Raw genomic sequence first — 22,161 nt, 5'->3', positions numbered from 1 at the left:
CAGAAATGAGAATGTTAATGTAATTCGGCAATAATATTTGTGCTAGTAACATAATCATTGATATCAAAAACGAATTTTACTTGCAAGTCCTACGTTGCTGATATGTTTAATTGGAATTTCAACTAGCAAGACATTTAACTGTAGATATCTGTAAGTTCATATGTAATAGGAGTGGATGACGGATCATTGTGAAAATCATTTTTACCAGAGCAAATGTATTTACTGATATCAAGAATGGGCATTTTCACTAGTAGTAATTCCATTGTGGATATTAAGAATTAGCAGTTTAACTAGTAAACAATGTTATTGTTAATGTCTAGAATTCATATCATGAATGTTGTTAAATGTCAAAAGCATGGGCTTACGATATGAGCTGATGTTAATGTAACTGGTCCTGCTTGACCCTCTCCAATCGGGATTCGAACCGGGAGGCGGGCGCACTATCGAGGATGCTAAAGGCTACAGACTCTAGCATCAGTCGCTAGTGTGCCTATTGAGGCCCAGGGGAGTGAGGTTTTACACATGTCACATACCAGCTGGCTCCTGTTACATTCAGATCAACAGCACAAGATATGTGCACATCTACGACAACGAAAATAGTTCCAAAATAAGGCGGGTCGCCAAAACACACCGACTGAACGCTAGACTGGAGCAACAGAAGCTTCCGCTCCCCGCTTAAGCGTTCTGTAATCTGTCGGCTCCAACTCCACTCCAGGCTTTTTATTTCCCGCTCTGTGATCATTACTTCTAGAGACCTCCTCCTAGAATTCCCTCAATAAAACTAGCTCCTCTCTTCGCTGCAGGTAGAATCACATAACTCCGCTTCCCCTCTCGAGGGAAAACGGCACCAATGTTCAAAATATCGTTCCCTGTTTCCATTCCACCAGTTCCACTTCGTACTGCTCTCAAACTATGGGCTGGAACGCCGCGGAATGATACAAACAAGTGAAGCGTCATCGCCCAGGCTATACTGTCTGCACTCACAACATTTTCAACAAATATCCAGTCTACTCTTTTCCATATATGCAGCATACAGGTAAAGTCAGAATTTTATATACACTTAGGTTGAAGTCATTAAAAATATTTTAACCACTCCACTGATTTAATATTAGCAAACGATAGTTTGTTCATGAAATGAGTAAATTTTCCAACATCTGTTTACAGACATAGTTGACATACACTAAGTTATCTGTGCCTTTAAACAGCTTGTAAAATTCCAATAAATTATGTCAAACTTTTAGGCAATTAGCCAGTTAGCTTCTGATAGGAGGTTACTGAACTGGGGGTGTACCTGTGGAAATATTTTAAGGCCTATCTCCAAACTCAGTGACTCTTTGCTTGACATCATGGAAAAATCAAAAGAAATCAGTCAAGACCTCAGAAAAAAAATGATGGACCTCCACAAGTCTGGTTCACCCTTGGGAGCAATTTCCAAATGCCTGAATGTACCACGTTCATCTGTACAAACAACAGTATGCAAGTATAAACACTATGGGACCACACAGCCATCATACCGCTCAGGAAGGAGACACATTCTGTCTCCTAAAGATGAACGAAGTTTGGTTCAATAAGTGCAAATCAATCCCAGACCAACAGCAAAAGATCTTGTGAAGATGCTGGAGGAAACATGTAGACGAGTATCTATATCCACAGCAAAACAAGCCCTATATTGACATAACCTCAGCGAGGAAGAAGCCACTGCTCCAAAACCGCCATAAAATACCCAGACAACAGTTTGCAAGTGCGCATGGGGACAAAGATCTTACTTTTTGGAGAAATGTCCTCTGGTCTGATGAAACAAATATTGAGCTGTTTGGCCAGAATGACCATCGTTATGTTTGGAGGAAAATTGGTGAGGCTTGCAAGCCGAAGAACATCATTCCAACCTTGAAGCATGGGGGTGGCAGTATCATGTTGTGGGGGTGCTTTGCTGCAGGAGGGACTGGTGCACTTCACAAAATAGATGAATCATGAGGAAGGAAAATTATGTGGATATATTGAAGCAACATCTCAATCAGCCAGGAAGTTAAAGCCTGGTCACAAATGGGTCTTTCAAATGGACAATGACCCCAAGCATGCCTCCAAAATTGTGGCAAAAAGGCTTAATTGACAAAAAACATCATAAAATTAAGTCCAAAGAGCTGTTCAGCTGTGATGTAAAAATGAGCATGAAAAGAGAGTAAAATAAGATCTGTGGGGAAAATGACTCAAACCGACTTTCACGGTTTGTTTCTAGAACATAAAGCATGTCAACACAGTCATGCCTCGATTGTGCATTTTGAAGCTGTTTAGGCAAGTTGCTAACCTGTTGCTAAATAAGGACTACAACAGTAGGCCATTTAATAAAGCACATAGCTCACATGCTCATGGTAGTTGTAGTCCTTAATTAGCATTGAGATAGCAACAAACGTTTTATACACCATAGCTTCAGAATTAAAATTGGAGGTATGACTGAGTGTAAAGTATGTTCCAGAACAAAACATTTAAGCCTCTTAAGTAATTGTTACCTCTTTGTTTATCTAAAACTGCCATTATAAAAACTCCTGAGGGAACCCACGACCCGAAAATGCGAATTGTCTTCCACGCTTTTGGACTACAACCTGAACCATTCTGTTGATAGCTTAATGTGACAAACAGACAGGTATTTAAAGGAACAGGTCAACCCAAAATTATAATTAGTCATTTACATACTCACCCTGGTGTCGTTCCAAACCAGTATGACGCATTAATTTGGCTACGTTTACGCCTCGCATCCACGCTAGAACAGCGTTTTCCTCCACCAAAAATGGGCACTTTACGTAACCGCGTACTTTGAGAAACTACGACGTTGAGCAGATTAGTGTGGACGTAGCCTCGGTCACCATTCACTTACATTGTATGGTAGAAAACGTAACGTCAACATACAACATTGTTCCTCTAACCACTGTCTGACCCCTTTCACATTGTTACCCCATTTGATTTGATCACCTTTCAATCATCACCATGTATTTGACATGCTCTTACACCCCATAGATGAAGTGAGAGAGCAGGCACAACATATGACACCAGTCAAGGGATTACAGTAACACCATTAGCTGTCTCCAGACAGTGGGAGGCTGGCACAACAGGGTTAGACAGCCCTCGTCTCACTCTCCTCTGCGGGATATATCTGCTGCAGCGCTCTAGATGGCACTTAGCATGTTGTAATACACTGCAGTGCCCTAAATATCCTGTGATAGTGTGCCACGATGCTCGTCTCATGGTGGTATTTCTACCTGGGAGCTCAAAGCCTCTATGAACAAGGTAAGACAAGGGCTAATATGTTTATAATGTGTTTTAATAAGAGTCATTATAATTAGATTTGCTATCTGAGGCTAAAAATATGGTTTGGTTGACCTTGATTTGAAATGAGTAGGCAGAAAACATTTAACTTGTGTGTTTGAGTTTACACAGGACAGACAGACAGTATGTGTGTGTTTGTTTGTCCACTACACTGGGGGTGTGTCCTAGAAGTGACCTTGATCTATACAGAGCAGGAACAGATAAAGAAGAGGCAGATAGTTGCATTAGAGCAGATTTTCTCATCTTGTGATTCTTTGATGTACAGAAGAGCAACTGTGTACAGGTGAGTTCTTACAATGTCTGCTTGCTACATCCAGGTGATTGTCTACAAGTTTACAGAATTATTTAAGTACAATATTAGGGTTTTTAACTGGATTCTGGGTGTGTGGATACTTCCACTATCTCCGTTTCTAATGTAAGGACACACAGGGGAATGTTTTGGGGTAGTTGCTTGGTGACATTGTTTCAAATGAGCAACCAGGTAAAAAACCAGGCAGGGTAATACTTAATCTGGGACTGTTGTTCTCATAAATGTTTCAGAAGCTTACTTTGTCTACTCAACAATAATCTTCAAAATAAAGTGTTTTCGATGGAATCCTTTGGATTTGGATCTCCTGTAAAAAAAAAATAATAATTATATATATATATATATATATTTTTTTAATAATATATATATATATATATATATATATATATATATATATACACATTCAAAAAATATGACAATTTTATACCATAATTCTATCAAATTGAATTTGTTAATAAAAAAATAAAAAATTACAAACTTATATTCATAAAACTGTTTTTTTTTTTTTTTTTGGCTAATGGCTCAACAAATCTTATCCTATGCTTTCATAACAATCATGAGTCTCATTAATAATTTATTAGATGTCTGAATGATACTTTTGTGTTCTTTTGAAGCTTGAAGAGGTGGTCACCATAAACTGCCATTGTATGACATCACAGAGCACAACATTTATTCACCATTTCTCCCTTTGTGTTCAGAACAAGTAAGAAAGTCATATAGGTTAATAACAGCACAGGGGCGAGTAAACAATGACTGAATTTACATTTTTGGGTGAACTATCCCTTAAATTTGGTAAATACTTAAGAGCTTTGTAATGGAGCCCAGTCTCCGTCATTTCAAAACAAGAGTCCCGAAATAAGTAAGCGTTTTTGGGGCTTGTTCATAGTCCTGGAGTATGCACCAAATTTCTGGATATTATTGTGGGTTTTGTTGTGCAATTTACTGCATCAATATTTTATTCATTTTGTAGTCTCTATATCTGTGCCTGTCATAGTCAATTTGAAAAACGAACAGCTAATTACTCCACCTTAGTTAATGGCAAAAATCCACTATCGGTCGACCTATAATGCAAACGTGTATCTTTATTTACACGTTGCCACTTGAACAACAAATGCAATGACTAATTTAAGTTTCACGAACCATTAAATAAACAAAACAGTTCTTGGTTTGGACATGACAAAGATTTGCGGTACCCTAAATGAGTTAATGATTCACTGATTCAGTGAGTGAAGGGTTCATCAGATTGATTCAAAACGACAACTTGTCAATTGATGAGTCGTTTGGAGCACTCCGCCGCTACTGAATCTTCAGCACCATGGCGAAAGAAATGTCATTTTCCCCGAGTTGTGAGCTTGCAGAGCACGTCTTTGTATTACGATGTATTCATTGGTTGCACTCAATAACAAACATACAGCACAGTCTGATTCATGAACAAATGACTCTTATGACTCACTGAATCAGTCAGAGCAGTTACTAAATTAAAAGTGTTTCATTTGATTTGAAGTTTTCTGTTACTCTGCAGTGTTAAATATGGCCTCAGTTCTTCAGAAACTCATCACTCCTCTGTTCAGTGGTCCAGCTGAACCCCCAAGGAACAAAGTGACTGTTGTCGGGGTGGGACAGGTTGGCATGGCCTGTGCCGTCAGTATTCTGCTTCGGGTGAGACACAGTTTACATGCACATCATGATATTATTTACTGAGATAAGTTGTACTTGCCAATATTATTCAGACTTTGTGACCAAATAACAACACAATCCTGGACAAGATCCATGTTCATTTATTGACTGTACAACAGTCAGTAAGTCAGTGGGTCACCTTCCAATAGATTTTGACATGTTTGGGATTGTCTATGAGGTCAATCCATGCTTTGTCCAATTAGGAGTAAAGGTGAACACAATCAAAGCCAAACACAGATGTAGACAGCCCGTTCTTAATGAACAGAAAATAAAACGTAACAACTGCCGTGACATTTTTTTTGGGTCTGAATCTTCTTTTTCAAAAATGCATTTATATGTAAAATATTGTATATATGAATATCCAGACTATAGCTTTAATACATTGCATTTCTGATTAAAAAGAAACAGTGTTGAAAAAAGAAATTATACCTCTTTCTATGATCTAACAATGAACAATTGTTATATAGAAACTGATTGTTATATAGAAATAAAGTCTCATTAAAAAGCTATTTTTTTATTTATTTTATTGTAACTTATTTAATTCAGAATTAAGTTAAGAAGTTTTGTTTGGGTTTGGGTGGCAAGAAAAAGTATGTGAACCCTTTAGAATGACCTGCATTTATGTATAAATTAGTTTTAAAATAGGGTCTAAATTAAATCTAAATTACAATAATGAATAAACAGAATCTGTTTTAACTAATAACACACAAATTATTGTGTTGTTCTTGTACATAATGAATGCATCATTCAAACATTCACAGTGTAGGTTGGAAAAAGTATTTGAACCCCTAGTCTAAAGACGTCAACATAAGCTAATTCGAGTCAGGAGTTGGCAAACCTGGCATCCAATTAATGATACGAGATTGGAGGTGTTGGTTAGAGCTACTTTGACTTATAAAAAGAACTCAAACATTTTGAGTTTGTTATTCACAAGAAGCATCTGCTGACATGGACCATGCCTCACAAAAAAGATCTCAGAAAACATACGATCAAGAATTGTTGCTTTGCATAAAGCTGGAAAGGGTTATAAAGTTATCTGGAACAGTTTAGATATTCATCTGTCCACAGTTAGACAAAATGTCTATAAATGGAGATGATTTAGTACTATAGGTACTCTCTCTAGAAGTGGCCGTTAGATATTCACCTGTCCACAGTTAGACAAACTGTCTATAAATGGAGATGATTTAGTACTATAGGTACTCTCACTGGAAGTGGCCGTTAGATATTCATCTGTCCACAATTAAACAAACTGTCTAGAAATGGAGATGATTTAGTACTATAGGTACTCTCACTAGAAGTGGCCGTTAGATATTCTCCTGTCCACAGTTAGACACACAGTCTATAAATGGAGATGATTTAGTACTATAGGTACTCTCACTAGAAGTGGCCGTTAGATATTCATCTGACCACAGTTAGACACACAGTCTATAAATGGAGATGATTTAGTACTATAGGTACTCTCACTAGAAGTGGCCGTTAGATATTCTCCTGTCCACAGTTAGACACACAGTCTATAAATGGAGATGATTTAGTACTATAGGCACTCTCACTAGAAGTGGCCGTTAGATATTCATCTGACCACAGTTAGACAAACTGTCTATAAATGGAGATGATTTAGTACTATAGGTACTCTCACTGGAAGTGGCCGTTAGATATTCATCTGTCCACAATTAAACAAACTGTCTATAAATGGAGATGATTTAGTACTATAGGTACTCTCACTAGAAGTGGCCGTTAGATATTCTTCTGTCCACAGTTAGACACACAGTCTATAAATGGAGATGATTTAGTACTATAGGCACTCTCACTAGAAGTGGCCGTTAGATATTCATCTGACCACAGTTAGACAAACTGTCTATAAATGGAGATGATTTAGTACTATAGGTACTCTCTCTAGAAGTGACCGTTAGATATTCATCTGTCCACAGTTAGACAAACTGTCTAGAAATGGAGATGATTTAGTACTATAGGTACTCTCACTAGAAGTGGCCGTTAGATATTCACCTGTCCACAGTTAGACACACAGTCTATAAATGGAGATGATTTAGTACTATAGGCACTCTCACTAGAAGTGGCCGTTAGATATTCATCTGACCACAGTTAGATAAACTGTCTATAAATGGAGATGATTTAGTACTATAGGTACTCTCACTAGAAGTGGCCGTCCAGCCAAGATGACTCGAAGGGAACAGAATGATCAATGAGGTAAAGAAGAACTCTAGAGTGACAGATAAAGACTTGAAGGAATTATAGGAACTGGTTAACATCTCTGTTCATGAGTCTAATATACAGAAAACATCAAACAGGTATGGTGTTCATGGCAGGACACAACGAAGGAAGCCGCTGCTTTCCAACCAAAACGTTTGCCAAAGACCACCTTGACACTCCACAGCGCTACTGGTAAAATTTTTTGTGGACAGATGAAACATCTGAAAATGCAGCACTATTTATGGCGTAAAAATGGCACCACATACCAACATGAAAACTTCCTCACAACGGTGAAGTACGGTGGAGGGAGCATCATGATTTGGGGCTGCTTTACATTTAAGTAAATCCACTACAGAATGGCTTGAAAAAAAGTTATTAAATCCAAGGGTTCACTTACTTTTTCCACAGCACTGTGAATGTTTAATGGGATGTGTTCAATAAAGACATGAAAGATTATAATAAATCTGACATATTATGTATGACCTGTCAAGATTATTTTATATTCACAGATATCATATGTAATAGCCACAACAAAACTTTATAATATTCATAATTAAAAAATTTATATTTTCAAACATATAACGTTTAAAGTAGTTTTGATAATATGTTATTTTTGTTGTTGTTGTTGAAATCATATCATTTATAAAAAAAAAATTTTGCATGTATGAAACAACCTGACTCCTTTTTTATCATCTCAGACATCCATATTCGTCATTAACCTTAATACAGTGTCTTATTGATGAAAGTATTTAGTAGATACAGATTTTGCAAGAGCAAAAGAAATGTACAAACAAAGAGGTATTTGGACCCCTGACTGCTGACATCATCACTGAAATATTGCGCAATATATTCATTAATGTACTACCAAAAATAAACAAGGAAACAAAACATCAATATCTAGCCAATCATTTCCTAATTCTGGCAATGGCCAATCAAAATGGTTGCAATCTGGAATGACATCAACCACATGCTATTTAAATAAATGTCCTGACATTGCAATAAACACAACGTTTCCTTATGAAAGTGTTTGTTCTTCTATAAACACAAGTTTTATATGACTTCAGGGATTGTATTAATATTCACTCATTAAAAGGCATAAAATTAATGGTTTTTGGGCATATCTGTGTAGGAGCTGGCAGATGAACTGGCACTGGTGGACGTCGTTGAAGACAAACTGAGAGGAGAGATGCTGGACTTACAACACGGAAGTCTCTTCCTAAAGACACCCAAGATCGTCTCAGGCAAAGGTAGCACATCCAAAACATTTCTAATGAAATTCTTCCAAAACCAAACGATCTTCGCTATATAGCTCTATGAAGTATACAATTTTACTTTTGAGGTTTTGTCATTTATACAGGCAATAAAAAGAAACCTACTTTAGTCTGGGTGCCTTCATGCCACATGATTCACCGGTTAGTTTAGTTTCAGGCCAAATCGTTGACCTTCTGTCCGTCTGATCTCTTAGATTACTCGGTGACGGCAAACTCTCGTATCGTGGTGATAACGGCAGGCGCTCGGCAGCAGGAGGGTGAAAGCAGATTGAATCTTGTGCAAAGAAATGTCAACATCTTCAAACACATCATTCCTCAGGTCATCAGATACAGCCCTAACTGCACACTCATCGTAGTGTCCAACCCAGGTACACACACACACACACACACACACACACACACACACACACACACACATGTTGTGTTTCCATGTTTTATGGGGACTTTCCATAGACATAATGGTTTTTATACTGTACAAACTTTATATTCTATCCCCTAAACCTAACCCTACCCCTAAACCTAACCCTCACAGAAAACTTTCTGCATTTTTACATTTTCAAAAAACATAATTTAGTATGATTTATAAGCTGTTTTCCTCATGGGGACTGACAAAATGTCCCCACAAGGTCAAAAATTTCAGGTTTTACTATCCTTATGGGGACATTTGGTCCCCACAAAGTGATAAATACACGCTCACACACACACACACACACACACACACACACACACGTTTATTAGCTATATCAATGGGGACTGTTACTGTTTTTCATAGTTGTTCCCAAACTATAGCTAAGTGTGCACACAAACAAATTGTAATTCATTTAAACAGGCTCACACAGTTTTTTACCCACACAGTGGACATTTTGACCTACGTGACCTGGAAGCTGAGCGGCCTGCCCAAGCACCGCGTAATCGGCAGTGGAACCAACCTGGACTCGGCCCGCTTCCGCTACCTGATGGCCGAGAGGCTGGGCATCCACCCCACCAGCTTCAACGGATGGATTCTGGGAGAACACGGAGACTCCAGCGGTGAGACGGGCCAGATGCAACATGATGCAACATATAGTGCATTTTTAATGCATCTAGACATGCAACATGGTGTTTTTATAATGCATCTAGACATACAACATATGGTGTTTTTATAATGCATCTAGACATGCAACATATGGTGTTTTTATAATGCATCTAGACATGCAACATATGGTGTTTTTATAATGCATCTAGACATGCAACATATGGTGTTTTTATAATGCATCTAGACATGCAACATATGGTGTTTTTATAATGCATCTAGACATGCAACATATGGTGTTTTTATAATGCATCTAGTCATGCAACATATGGTGTTTTTATAATGCATCTAGACATACAACATATGGTGTTTTTATAATGCATCTAGACATGCAACATATGGTGTTTTTATAATGCATCTAGACATACAGCATATGGTGTTTTTATAATGCATTTAGTCATGCAACATATGGTGCATTTATAATGCATCTAGACATGCAACATATGGTGTTTTTATAATGCATCTAGACATGCAACATATGGTGTTTTTATAATGCATTTAGTCATGCAACATATGGTGTTTTTATAATGCATCTAGACATACAGCATATGGTGTTTTTATAATGCATTTAGTCATGCAACATATGGTGCATTTATAATGCATCTAGACATGCAACATATGGTGTTTTTATAATGCATCTAGACATGCAACATATGGTGTTTTTATAATGCATTTAGTCATGCAACATATGGTGTTTTATAATGCATCTAGACATACAGCATATGGTGTTTTTATAATGCATTTAGTCATGCAACATATGGTGCATTTATAATGCATCTAGACATGCAACATATGGTGCATTTATAATGCATCTAGACATGCAACATATGGTGTTTTTAAAATGCATCTAGTCATGGCAACATATGGTGTTTTTATAATGCATTTAGACATGCAACATATGGTGTTTTTATAATGCATCTAGACATGCAACATATGGTGTTTTTATAATGCATCTGGACATGCAACATGTGGTGCATTTATAATGCATCTAGACATGCAACATGTGGTGCATTTATAATGCATTTAGTCATGCAACATATGGTGTTTTTATAATGCATTTAGTCATGCAACATATGGTGTTTTTATAATGCATCTAGACATGCAACATATGGTGTTTTTATAATGCATCTGGACATGCAACATGTGGTGCATTTATAATGCATCTAGACATGCAAAATATGGTGCTTTTATAATGCATCTAGACATGCAACATATGGTGTTTTTATAATGCATCTAGACATGCAACATATGGTGCTTTTATAATGCATCTAGACATGCAACATATGGTGCATTTATAATGCATCTAGACATGCAACATATGGTGCATTTATAATGCATTTAGTCATGCAACATATGGTGTTTTTATAATGCATTTAGTCATGCAACATATGGTGCATTTATAATGCATCTAGACATGCAACATATGGTGTTTTTATAATGCATCTAGACATGCAACATATGGTGCATTTATAATGCATTTAGTCATGCAACATATGGTGCATTTATAATGCATCTAGACATGCAACATATGGTGCATTTATAATGCATCTAGACATGCAACATATCGTGCTTTTATAATGCATCTAGACATGCAACATATCGTGCATTTATAATGTCTCTAGACATGCAACATATAGTGCATTTATAATGCATCTAGACTTGCAACATGTCGTGCATTTATAATGCATCTAGACATGCAACATATGGTGCATTTATAATGTCTCTAGACATGCAACATATAGTGCATTTATAATGCATCTAGACATGCAACATATGGTGCTTTTATAATGCATCTAGACATGCAACATATGGTGCATTTATAATGCATCTAGATATGCAACATATAAATGCATTTACATTTAATTCTTTTTGGGGAATATATTAACATTAAGAATAGATTTATTGAAAAGACAATTTTATAAATGCTAGTGTATACAATGCTTGTTTTAATTTCTATACCACCAAATCCCTTCACATGGGAAAAAAAATAGAATAGCTAATTTTGGGCTTGTTTTTCAAGACCAGGTCGCAGGTGTGTAAATCAATGCAACTGGTATTGAACATTTTTAATTGTCCTTTTATTTCGTTCTAACTGCTTACTCTTTGGAAAGGAAGCTGCGGAACGCAGGAAACGGAACTGAAAAATACAGTTCCTTAATGAACAGAAATGAAAAACTTTTAGTTTTTAATCCCTGGACATTATATATCAGCCATTAGCCGCCCTGCTCACTAAATACTGGCATCACATATGGCAAATGTTATATTAGTCGACAAGTGCTGTGGGGTTTTTGTATTGCAGTTCCTGTTTGGAGTGGGACTAATGTGGCAGGTGTAAGTCTCCAGAAAATCAATCCAGACATCGGAACAGATACGGACAGAGAGAACTGGAAAGAAATGCACAAGAAGGTCGTAGACAGGTACATTTAACATAAATAGCACGAGTAGTAGGCCGTTCTGAACATATCTGGCTAAGAATGAGAGTGTTGTATGACCATGATGAGTGTGTGTTTGCGGCAGTGCGTATGAGGTGATCCGACTGAAAGGTTACACCAACTGGGCAATTGGTCTGAGTGTAGCAGATCTGACGGAGAGTCTAATGAAGAACCTGAACCGAGTCCATCCTGTTTCCACCATGGTGAAGGTCAGTTACAGCTGAAGAACTTTAAGAACACATACAGTGATGTCCACATTACATTCAATAATAGCATGTTAAAGAAAAAAGTAACTGACTGTGAAAAGTGATGCACAGATATTATAATGTTTATGTTATATAGATTAACTGATATATTAAAAATCTATAGTGCTTTTCCTTTAATTCCCTATCAAGTTTACAGGTAAAATCAGGCGTGAAAACGTAATTGAATTTTGTATATTGGGTTCATTTATTTTTAAATACCACAGAGTTTTTAGTATGTGAACCAAACCTTGGGACTTCGTCAAGACCATCAAAATACACATAATACATTTTTTTCCGATTTTTTATTCAAATTGTTTAAGAGATATAGCCACTTATTTTACAGACACACACACACACACACACACACACACACACACACACACACACACACACACACACACACAACAACAACCACCATTCACCACTAAGTGGCGGTGACAACACCACGACGCTTGTGCCAGGCTATGTGCACGTTAAGGCCACGTGAAGTGTCGAACGCCCGCTGGCAGGAGGTCACGGGACAGATCCAACAGGTGACATGGGTCGACTGACTGAGATGACTGGCTGATGCACCACCTGTGCCCCCTACTGTGCCAACTTGCTGTGCTTTAGCCACCCTGCGCTCTGCTCGTTGTTGTGAGTGTCGCTCCTCTGCCTGCCGTTGTTGTTGGAGGGCGACTGCCTCTAACTGGCCAGTAGCGTCCTTCACGAGGCTCCTCCAAAGAGGCCGATCTTGACACCACTGGTACCAGTCATCGGCAAGTCCACTCAACTCCACATCCTCCTGTACCACATCACTCCATCTCTTCTCCAGGCCATGCCGCACCCACTTAGCCCCCTCCATAAAGCCGAACAGAAGCAGTTTAGGCATGCGGTGGCCGGGCATGCGGGCTACATGACCCAGCCAATGCAACCTTGCCTGCCGGAGGAGCTCACCGATGGGACATTGTCCAGATCTTTCAAGGATTTGTGAGCTCCTCCCACAATCCAGCCTGGTTAAACCCAGGATGGATCTTAGGCAGGCCAGCCTAAATGTTTCTAACCGGCGAAGATGTTCCATTAGGAGGGTCCAGGTTTTGCAAGCATAGAGAAGGGAGGGAATGACCGTGGCCAAGAATACCTGAAGCTTTGTGCGGATTGACAAACCAGGCAATGTTGAATAATCCTTGCCAGGACCTTTCCCGGCACACTGAAGCGCGAGATGCCCCTATACCCTTTTTAAAGAGAGGGACCACCAGGGCATCCTTCCAATCCTGTGGAACCCACCCAATGGTCCAGACTGTCATGTCAGTGGTCAGACTTATGATGTCATGTAGGGCAGTCTGTGCACAAACGACACCCTCCCTCAGCATTTCGCTTGGGAGATCATATCTGCCCGGTGCCTTTCCTGGTCTCAGGCTCCGGATTGCTTTCAGTTCTTCCTCCAAAGATGGCATCTTCTTCCTCCAGTATTTGAGGCACCGCAGCCCCAGCAGGGTCATCCCCAATTTGTCCCACAATGTTTTCCAGGCTGAGGGACTTCCCCTCACCCAGGCCCTCACAAAAATGCTCAGAAAATCTGCAAACCTGTTCCTGGGGGTCAGAGATTGAATCACCGTTCTTTCCCCTAATGATGGTAATAGGTGTGGTGCTGCAAGTAACTTTTTTGATAGAATTAAAGAGTGATTTGTGATTGTGGGCCATTGAGGCAGACTCCATCTCCTCAGCAACCCATGACCACCAACCATCCTTGCAGCACCTCACGGCTCTCCGAACCTCCGAGCGAAGGCTGCGGTAAACCTCCTCATTCTCTGACGTGGGCCTGTCGCTTTTTCTCAGCCAGCCTGAACACCTTCTCCATCAGCCAGGGTCTCTGAGGAGGTCTGGACCGTGTGCCCAAAACTGCCATTGCAGTTACATGAGCCACAGTCCTAAACCTCGCCCATTTCCCCTCGACATCCGGAGGAGTGGGGGACGATGCCAACCCCAGCTGCAAGCGATGCTGAAATTTTCGCTTGCAATTTTCATCAGCTAGCCTAGACCAGGCCACTATGGGTTTGAAAGGGGTCCTGGGTTTACACCCACCACTGGAGTGAAAGAATGGCTGGCGCATCTTACAGATGACAAGTTGATGGTCAGTGGGCAGATCAGCTCCACGGTAGGTCCTGGTGTCAAGGACATGGGCCTGCATCTGCTGTTCCATCACTATGTAGTCCAGCAGATGTTCTTGCTTGGACCCGGCATGCATCCATGACATTTTGAGGATGCGCTGATGCCAGAACAGTGTGTTGGTAATTACAAGCCCATGGGTTGCATGGGCTTGGGTTGAGCTGATCTGGCGCATGTCTTCCAATCACTCCTGACCAGGTGCTAGCATCATGACCAACTCGAGCATTGAAGTCACCCAACATGATGATTCTATCCCGAGGTGCCACTTTAGCCAGCACCTGTGACAGGAGGTCATAGAAGGCATCTGACTCATCGGCCTTTCCTGCATCCCTCCACGGATGTTCGTCTTTGGTGGGGGCATAAGTAACCATGACCACCACTCCTCGCCTCTGGTTGATGGGAAGGCGAGCCCAAAGTAACCTGGGGCTTACAGCTTCCCACACCTCACCGCTACGCTCCCACCCTCACTTCATTCTTTTGTTCAGAAGAAGAGCCATTCCCTGTAGTTTTGCAGTCTCCTGCCCCGAGTAGAGGACAGTCCACCCCTCATAGTGGCAGGAGCCAGAGCCGGTCCACCAGACCTCCTGAACACCACAGAGATCCAGGCGGTACCGGTCCAGCTCACGACAGAGGAGTGGCAGCCTCTCCTCCACTTTGAGTGTTCGAACATTCAACGTGGCCATCCGTAGCGGCTTTTTGTTGTTTCTGGAGGAGCCCCGAGGGTGACACACTCACACATTCCTGTTCAAAACAGACATGACAGATGTAACAAACACATCAAATAAAGTAAATCAAATGTATTTATGTCTAAAGGTGACGAGAGTAAAACTTCATGCAACATTAAAACATTTTCATATTTTAATCTGCAGTCATCTGATGCATCAACATTCATCCGTTCATGACAGTAAATGGAATAATTTACACTGAAAACACCGTAAAGAAGTATTAATGTTGTATACTTGAGTTGTTCTGATATTCTGATGATGTTTCGTTAAAAAAATAAAATGCTAGTTTTATAACTTTTGACCAACGAGTTATTTAGCAGATATGAGTAATAAGAAATTCATTCGAATTACTAATAATTCTCACATTAGATGTTAATATAAATTGTAATTGTTGTTATATTTAGATACAATTTCACTGAAATGTTGATAAAAAATATGTCTTCACATGTATCACACTGGTTTTGCTGTAATTCATGTATATTTTGAAATTTCAAAGAATTTCTACATTTTATTATTAAAACAAAATGGCATATTAATTAATAACTTTTATATTCTTCAGTTAGCATGCCAAAAATATCTATCTTTTTACATGTATGAACCATTAGTAACTTATTAACGACTTACAATATATTTTTAGATGAAAACCATCAGGTTATGAATGATTTATAAGCTTGATTTCCACCGGGTCAAAATGTACCCATGAATGCAAAATGTGTCTGAACGCAATAGGAGTTTATAATATAAATATTTCTCTTAATTTAGACATTTTTGATGTAGAAAAATAGACTAGTTTCAGGGTTTCCACAATCATGGAAAACCTGAAAGTATCAGGGAAACAGGGATGTCCTGGCCTGGAAAAGTCATGGAAATTAACTGGCCAAAAAAGTAGTTTATTTGTATTTATTTATTTATTTTATAAATAAGAAATGATATTATCTGCTTCCATTAGTATTTGGCTAATCAGATCAAAGAAATAATGCTTAAAAAAGCTTGTTGTTCCCTTAGTTTTCATTTAAGTTAAGATATTATATATTTTAGAAAGATGATATGGAATATTTGCACTTTTAGGCATTAATTTGTCACACTGCAGGACTAAGTGAAATATTAGAAGGCCAAAAATGATTAAAACTGCTGAGAAATCCATCTAAAAATGGCACTTTCCATTATACATCCATTTTAATCTAAAATAATAAAGTAAAAGTTGATGAACATGTTATGTGTCAAATATATGAATGGCAACAGCTTCCAGACTATACAATGAACATATCTAGGAGCATTATTTAACAATAAATGAACTAACAATGAATTTAACTGTACTACGTTTGTTTCAGGGCATGTACGGGATCAGTGATGAGGTGTTTTTGAGTTTGCCGTGCGTGTTAAACAGCGCTGGAGTGGGCAGCGTGGTCAACATGACCCTGACCAGCGAGGAAGTTTCTCAACTGAAGAAGAGCGCGAACATGCTGTGGAACATCCAGAAAGATCTCAAGGATCTGTAAACACGGAGTTTAATTCATAACGGAGAGTTTTAATTCACTGACGTGTATCTCTGAGCATTTAAAGGTGTGTCGTTTTTGTCTGTTAAAGTACTTTCTTCTATGCCAGTTTAATACGCATTTTTAGGTTTCTTTCAGTTTGTAAAACCTGTTTGAGAAGGGTCATTGCTTTTGATAATGCTAGTGGTCACAAAAACAACCCTTACCTTTAAACGGCAGTCTTGGATGTAATCTTTCAAACATGAAAGTCTTGTGTGTCCCCTCTTTTCTCCCCAATTTGGAATTCCCAATGCGCTCTGAGTCCTCATGGTGGTGTAGTGACTCGCCTCAATCCGGGTGGCGGAGGACGAATCTCAGTTGCCTCCCCGTCTGAGACCGTCAATCCGCGCATCTGATCACGTGGCTTATTGAGTGCGTTACCACGGAGACCTAGCATGTGTGGAGGCTTCACGCTATTCTCTGCGGCATCCACGCACAACTCACCACGTGCCCCACCGAGAGCGAGAACCACATTATAGCGACCACGAGGAGGTTACCCCATGTGACTCTACTCTCCCTAGCAACCGGGCCAATTTGGTTGCTTAGAAGACCTGGCTGCAGTCAACGTTTTGTGTTTTTGTAAAAAAACAATTCAGATCTAGCAATCTTAATTTCAGATGTTTCAGGTGTCTGGATTCTGTACTTATAAGCAATAATCAGTAATAGAGCGCCCGCCTTTTCAGCCGTCTGGTTTCCGGAAGTATCCCATTAATCTCTTCCATAGGGATTACATAAAATCCATCTTAAAAGCTCAGAAGTGAATCACAACATTACAAACTCAGAACTAAAATCATATGAAGCATTACGATTGACGTAATCGAATTAAAAACGATATAAATATATAAAACGATTGATTTTAAGTTGATTATAAGTCACTGTAGAGCTCTTTTGGTGCACTTTCTTCACCGAGAGTCTCTGATTGGTGGATCTTTCTCAGAAGGATTATGGGTAATGTAGTTCTTCACCAGGAATTCCACTATGAACCGTATATACCATCGAAAAACAACCTCAGACCTCACGATAGGTCTGTTTTATAACAGGTTTATAAGTTATCGTTAAAAATCAGTTTGCCTATGGAGAATATTAATGGTATTTTGACTTCCGGAACCAGACTGTTGCACTTTATATACACAAAACATGCTTGTCTTTGCAAATTAACACTTTGCATGTTTGTCTGTTTTTTGTATCTAAACCCATATGGGTGAAACAGAGCAAAAATATATAAACTGCTAATTGTATATTTACATGTACTTGCTGAGTGTGTGCAAGGTGTAAACCACATGCTAAAAATATCTACTTGTTAAAAATACGATGTGTATTAAAGTTTGGCAGGAAATACCAGGACCGGATATAATCCATTTATTAAACAGGATCTTTGTCTGTAAAAATGTACATTAGTGTCACATTTAAAGTATTTACAAATACTTAAACAAGTCAGCCATTTATAACAACAACAGCATTTCACGAGAGTTGCTGATTTTCCTCTTTGAGTAAGAAGAGATGAAACAGTCTCCACTCCTCTAGGTGGAGCTCAAGTTGAAAAAGTCCAAATTAGCCTCCGAATATTGACAATTTAAAAAAGAACAATATTATTGGCACATAAAAGCGCAATACAAAAATGCAGTAACACCTTCATTCAGAACCAAATTCATTTTCTCGAAAAATAGAGTACTGGTGTAAAACTTCACTCGCTCGTCCCACTCGCCGTTGTTTTGAGGTGCACTGGTCCCTATCGCCCCCTGGAGGCCGACGTGTGATGCAGCAACAATAACAGCGCTGGACTTGGTGTGGAAATGAGCCCCAGAAACACTTCTCCACATGTACAGTATAAAAAATCTCATCTCAGACATTCAAAGAGTGTTGACCGACAAGACGCCAAGCCAGAAGCACAAATTTTGAAAAATATAAATATGAGCCACTCATGGAAACTAAAAACAAATCCTGTGACCGTTATACCATTGAGTTGCTCTCGCCGACTTTATCCACTAACTGAAAGAGAAAGAGACATTTCATTGGAGTCACAATGGCCAATGTTTGTTCAAACTGTAAACTTCAAGTCAGTGGAAAAATAAATGAAAAGAAATTTGGGAAGTTATGTCAGGCTTACCCCACTGATACCAGGAAGATTGAGTAAAGATCCAAGAATGGGAACCCGTCTAATGAAGCCCACCGCCACTGGAAAAAAGCCCCTGGAAATGGAGGAATATGGCCAATTAAAATAAAATATCAACCTTTTGACCGGTTTAGGAGATTGCACAAAACAGAGTTGGTTAAGGGGAAATCTCTCAGGAGTCATCTTTTACGCCAAAATCTAAATTAGAAATATTCTTTTCTTCAGCCCTCCTATTACTTTAGGTCATTTTTGACCAGAATCGGTTTCCTTTATCTGACAGGTACAAGCGATATGAACACAAAAAATGGACTTGATGTCATAGGTCTAAGCGGACATAGAAAAGTGAGGGGATTTGTGAAATAAAATCTATAAATCAGCCACAACGTAGAAAAAAAAACACATTAAAAGAAGGAGTGACTATAAAATATCCAGAGTGTAAAACTCTCACACGCGCTCTCACACGCGCTCTCACACACACTCTCTCTCTCTCTCTCTCTCTCTCACTCTCTCTCACACTCTCTCTCTCTCTCTCTCACACTCTCTCTCTCTCTCTCTCTCTCTCTCTCTCTCTCTCTCTCTCTCTCTCTCACACACACACACACTCACACACACACAAATTAAGTGGTGAGACTATAACAAAGCATTTTTCTGAAATGTGTCAAATATAATCTATAAATTAGCAACAAAGCAGTCCATCTTTGTAAAAAAAAGATTCAAAAAGCATAAAATCCTACAATAATAATAATAATAATAATAATAATAAAGTAATTTGGTTAATATTACTGGTATTACTCTGGAGAAGAAAAAAAAAAGTTTATCATTTTTATCATCATAAAAAAAAAAATATATATATATATATATTCTCCTTTTGTCTTTCCATTTTGTGATATTCTCCTAATCAGTAACTTTAGATTGTGCAGTTGTTTGTTAATAAAATGCAACATTTCCTCGATGCACATCACTGACAGACCGTTGTAAATTTCCTCCAAAACTCACCTGAATAGAAGGAAAAATCCATAGATTTCCAGAACAACACCTATGATCGGCCAGCCAATGAGCACCACGAAAATACCCCCCAGAAAGAAACCAGTAGCTTTAATTTTATGCCGCTGGAAGAAGAACCTAAACGTACGTTCCAGTCCAATAACAAAAGAGAGACCCGCAACAAACAAGATCTACAAACACACAAACACATTCACATCGTTGGAACAAAGCAAGAGAAGAGAATCACATTTCTCTATTCAAACAAGTACAAACTTTCTTTCTATGTTCATACTTACATTTCCAATAGCCAAGAGCACTTTATCGAAGAACAACATCATTCCAAAAAAGAGGAAAAACACACCGAACCCCGTCAACCCCATCCCGATCTCTAAACACAAGAGGAAAGTTGATTAGTGCAATTTTAAGACATGGTGCCATGTTAATACCATGGTATACTTTACATTTTAAATGTAAATATCATGGTATATAAATATGGTAATCATTTAATACTATAGTACATATTAAAATAACTGAACTGTGGTAATAAATATCATGATACTACGTGACAAACATATTTACATAACACAATATTTACATAGATGTCAAAGGTACTTCAAATAATACCACACAGACAGATTGTCTGTCTGTCTGTCTGTCATTCATTCAGACAGACAGATAAATAGATGCATGACAGACAGACAGACAGACAGAGAGATAGAGAGACAGATGAATGACAGACAGACAGATAGATAGACAGATGAATGACAGACAGACAGACAGATAGACAGATGAATGACAGACAGACAGACAGACAGACAGATGAATGACAGACAGACAGATAGATAGATAGACAGATAGATAGATGAATGACAGACAGACAGACAGATGGATAGATACAGATAGATGAATGACAGACAGACAGACAGATGGATAGATAGACAGATAGATGAATGACAGACAGACAGACAGACAGATAGATGGATAGATAGACAGATAGATAGATGAATGACAGACAGACAGATAGACAGATAGATAGACAGATGAATGACAGACAGACAGATAGACAGATGAATGACAGACAGAAAGATAAATGACAGACTGACAGACAGATAGATGACAGACAGACAGATAGATAGATAGATGACAGACAGGCAGATGACAGAAAGATAGTTAGAGACAGAGAGACATACATACAGAAAGACAGATGGCAGATAGACAGACAAATGACAGAAAGACAGGCAGATGACAGAAAGATAGAAAAAGACATACATACATCAAGACAGAAAGACAGATTATAGATAGATAGATAGATAGATAGATAGATAGATAGATAGATAGATAGATAGATAGATAGAGAGCAGACAGACAGACAGACAGACAGACAGACAGACAGATGATAGACAGATTACATATTTAATATTTATATTAAAGTGATTTGATTTTACTCTTAAAGGCCCCGCCTCACATCCCCATTCATTCCCGTTCAACACTTTCAGAACATTTCCGCCATAGAAGCGTCATTTTCAGTATTTCTATCCAAACTAACGTCATTATCATTCAGCACAGATGATCTGATATGTACTTACTCTGTGAATCCGTTAATGAAATCATGTTTTCCACTGTTTTACAGCTGATTCTCTTGAAAATGTTCTCTGTGTATTTCGCCACGAAACCGGAAATACGTAGAGACGCTTTAAACGTCTCAAATCACGCAGCGTGCGTTCAGGATCCTTATTTTGTTAGCAAATTTACACAAATATCAGTCGACTAATAAAAAAAAAATACATTTTATGGCATTTGTCAATGGAACCAGCCAGTAACTGAAAATAATATCTGCATTTGAAATAAAATTTTGTAAAAACGCTTACTATTATATTTGTCTTTCCTTTTATATTATTATTAGATTTGTTTGAATTATTATTATCATCAATTATTTGCTTTTATTTTTCTTTATATTTATATATAGATATTTACTAGTATAATTGGATAGTGTATGTTCCTTTATTTTGTAATTCGGTCTGTTCTTTATTTCTTAAAAAACAATAAATAAAAAATAAATAATCTTTACTTGATTGTCTTTCAAAAGCTATTTTATTACTGTTTTTCGCTCACAATCCCACAAC

General features: G+C 38.4%; 2 protein-coding genes across 4 annotated transcripts; one reads left to right on the top strand and one right to left on the bottom strand.

Moving 5' to 3' along the window:
• Positions 1-3,125: 3,125 nt before the first annotated feature.
• Positions 3,126-18,279, top strand: ldhbb (lactate dehydrogenase Bb). Of its 3 annotated transcripts, none has more exons than XM_052119551.1 (8): positions 3,126-3,282; positions 5,151-5,287; positions 8,643-8,760; positions 8,979-9,152; positions 9,640-9,813; positions 12,156-12,273; positions 12,374-12,497; positions 16,738-18,279. In XM_052119551.1, the coding sequence occupies exons 1-8, from the start codon at positions 3,228-3,230 to the stop codon at positions 16,903-16,905; spliced, it is 1,068 nt and encodes a 355-aa protein (XP_051975511.1). In that variant the 5' UTR covers positions 3,126-3,227; the 3' UTR covers positions 16,906-18,279. The 3 variants fall into 3 exon arrangements, with proteins under 3 accessions (XP_051975511.1, XP_051975513.1, XP_051975512.1); XM_052119553.1 differs by lacking the exon at positions 3,126-3,282 and adding an exon at positions 3,510-3,604; XM_052119552.1 differs by lacking the exon at positions 3,126-3,282 and adding an exon at positions 4,311-4,331.
• Positions 18,280-18,414: 135 nt separating this feature from the next.
• LOC127638155 (vesicle transport protein GOT1B-like) lies at positions 18,415-21,750 on the bottom strand. Its single transcript, XM_052119554.1, has 5 exons — positions 21,625-21,750; positions 20,335-20,426; positions 20,051-20,229; positions 19,049-19,130; positions 18,415-18,930 (listed from the first exon to the last, which is right to left on the bottom strand). Exons 1-5 carry the CDS (start codon positions 21,647-21,649, stop codon positions 18,892-18,894), a joined length of 417 nt encoding a protein of 138 aa, XP_051975514.1. The 5' UTR covers positions 21,650-21,750; the 3' UTR covers positions 18,415-18,891.
• Between the last annotated feature and the right edge of the window lie 411 nt (positions 21,751-22,161).

This window comes from Xyrauchen texanus, chromosome 46 (assembly GCF_025860055.1).
Source record: "Xyrauchen texanus isolate HMW12.3.18 chromosome 46, RBS_HiC_50CHRs, whole genome shotgun sequence".
Taxonomy (NCBI): domain Eukaryota; kingdom Metazoa; phylum Chordata; class Actinopteri; order Cypriniformes; family Catostomidae; genus Xyrauchen; species Xyrauchen texanus.
This window is presented reverse-complemented; position numbering and strand designations above follow the sequence as displayed.